At 37.5% G+C, this 1,915-nt stretch overlaps 1 protein-coding gene across 1 annotated transcript in view; it reads right to left on the bottom strand.

Annotated features, from left to right (window-relative positions):
- Positions 1-957: 957 nt before the first annotated feature.
- LOC131892761 (uncharacterized) overlaps positions 958-1,915 on the bottom strand; it is a 2,649-nt gene continuing 1,691 nt past the window's right edge. The window contains exon 2 of the mRNA XM_059242603.1: positions 958-1,692. Within this exon, the coding sequence (XP_059098586.1) occupies positions 1,467-1,692 (226 nt within the window). The 3' untranslated portion in view covers positions 958-1,466. The remainder of the gene's footprint in view (positions 1,693-1,915) is intronic.

Here is a 1,915-nt window from a genome sequence, read left to right as displayed (position 1 = left end):
GGGCATTAGCATTCGCTCGATAAAAGGAACGAATTACAGTTACAATTCCATTGGTCAAAAATAGTAATTCGCTACACGACCGTTACTCGAAAAAATATTGTAATNTAATTTGTATTCAAGACCTTACTATATGTGCTCCCAATTTACATGGGGTAGATTTTTGAAACTTTCAGTTTTTATAATGTTCTTAGGTATGTAAGGTTTTATGTGGGCCAGAATTCCATAAAGCAATAAAATCAAAATTTTCTGAGGTATGAAAATGCCAAGATGTGTTTGGAAATTTCCGCCAAACTTTAAAGGGTATTTTTACCACTGTGTGTATCGTTGTACCCTTGTAACTTCTTACATTCGTCGTTTGGTTTCCAACATATTTTTTTAGATATCTTTATTGCGAGTTTGAGTCCAATTGAATGATTATTTGACAAGTTTTTCAATAAATATTGGGATGTCCCATTTTTGTTTTGAGGTCCGCCAGTCGAGGGGATATAATCCACTAAAGCATTGTAGAGATCGGTCGAGAGTAAACCAACTGCACTACAACCATCTCCACAGCCATATAGTAAACGTCAGAAGATCGTATAAAACAAGTTTTTGCGGTTTTAAGGCATCTTTTTCTGCAAAAGTAACGATATGGGTAACGCCTTACTTTTTTGCGATAACAGTTCAAGCTCTAGTGATAACCATAAATTGGCACCAGAAGGCCTGAGCAGGATCCAATAATTTCAGAGCAACTCGTCAGATATTGATGACATTTAAAGCACAATATACTCATAAAGGATATGTCTATCAACGTGTCAAATCTAAATATTTCGATCAACATCTAATCATTTGAATGGAAAAAAAGTACTGACTTACATTGGAAAATCTGTTCGCACTAAGCCTATTCAACCTTTCTTCATTTACGGTTCGTTTTCAAGCACCACAATGGTAACGGTCAGGTTCAAGGTAAGAAATAGATTACTGTGCCATGCGAGTATATTTCGTACACATATGGTCAACATGTCTTGGTCGGGTATATCATTAGTTGACAATGCAGGTGACTTGAGGAAATATCCAGCGCACGGTTATCAAACATGCTTCACTTAGATAACATTCATTACATGGATGACGGCGAAGGCCATAAAAAGGAACCAACACTCAACTTACAAAAGGTCTCTTCCGATTATATGAGTCTGAAACTGAAAAGACATCGCATGATGTAGATGTACATAGAATACTGGTCAGAATGAATGGAGGTGGGGCATGGGTGAGTAGAAAGAAAAAGCCAAGTTGATCTTGAGTATGATCCTGAAAGATGATCAGATCAAGGCTATACAAGTAAGAATGGTGATGATGATACACGGTATCAATATGAAGACATAAGTCACATAGCTTAAAAGCTGTGACAATCTTTAAAAAACATTTTCCTTGAGTGAGTCGAGCGCGATGACGGCTGGCCAGCATGAGTGATCATTTCGCGGGTTAATCTACAGTTCTTCAGTCTGCTCTTGTTTCTTGGTATTTCGATTTTGGTCCCGAGTTTCCTCTTCAATAAGCGCATTGGCCGTCTCATCTTTGGAGGTTCGCGTCCGGAAACGATCCTTTTTGTGGTGCTGCCCTCTGGTGGTTAGGCCTTCAATTTTGAGTTCCTCGAAAATCTTGTTTCGCATGTGATTGATCATGATAGCGTTCTCATAATCCTTCTTGATTTGTCTGAAATATTATAAGAGAGGTTGAGTGATTCAAAAGTTACTGGGAACTCAATTCAAATTTTCAAGCTAAGTTTCTCTTAGGTCTCAACAAAACATTTTTTTGTTGGAAGAAGTTGGCAATCAATTGGCAAAAGTAAGTACAACTAAATCATTTAGTTGTACGTGGTAAAACCTAGTCTAAAATTCCTACATGTTACTTTTAGATGCGTAACCTGTTGGGCAAA

The sequence above is a fragment of the Tigriopus californicus genome, chromosome 2, assembly GCF_007210705.1.
Source record: "Tigriopus californicus strain San Diego chromosome 2, Tcal_SD_v2.1, whole genome shotgun sequence".
Taxonomy (NCBI): domain Eukaryota; kingdom Metazoa; phylum Arthropoda; class Copepoda; order Harpacticoida; family Harpacticidae; genus Tigriopus; species Tigriopus californicus.
Note: the sequence above shows the minus strand (reverse complement) of the source record. Positions and strands in the feature narration are given on the sequence as shown.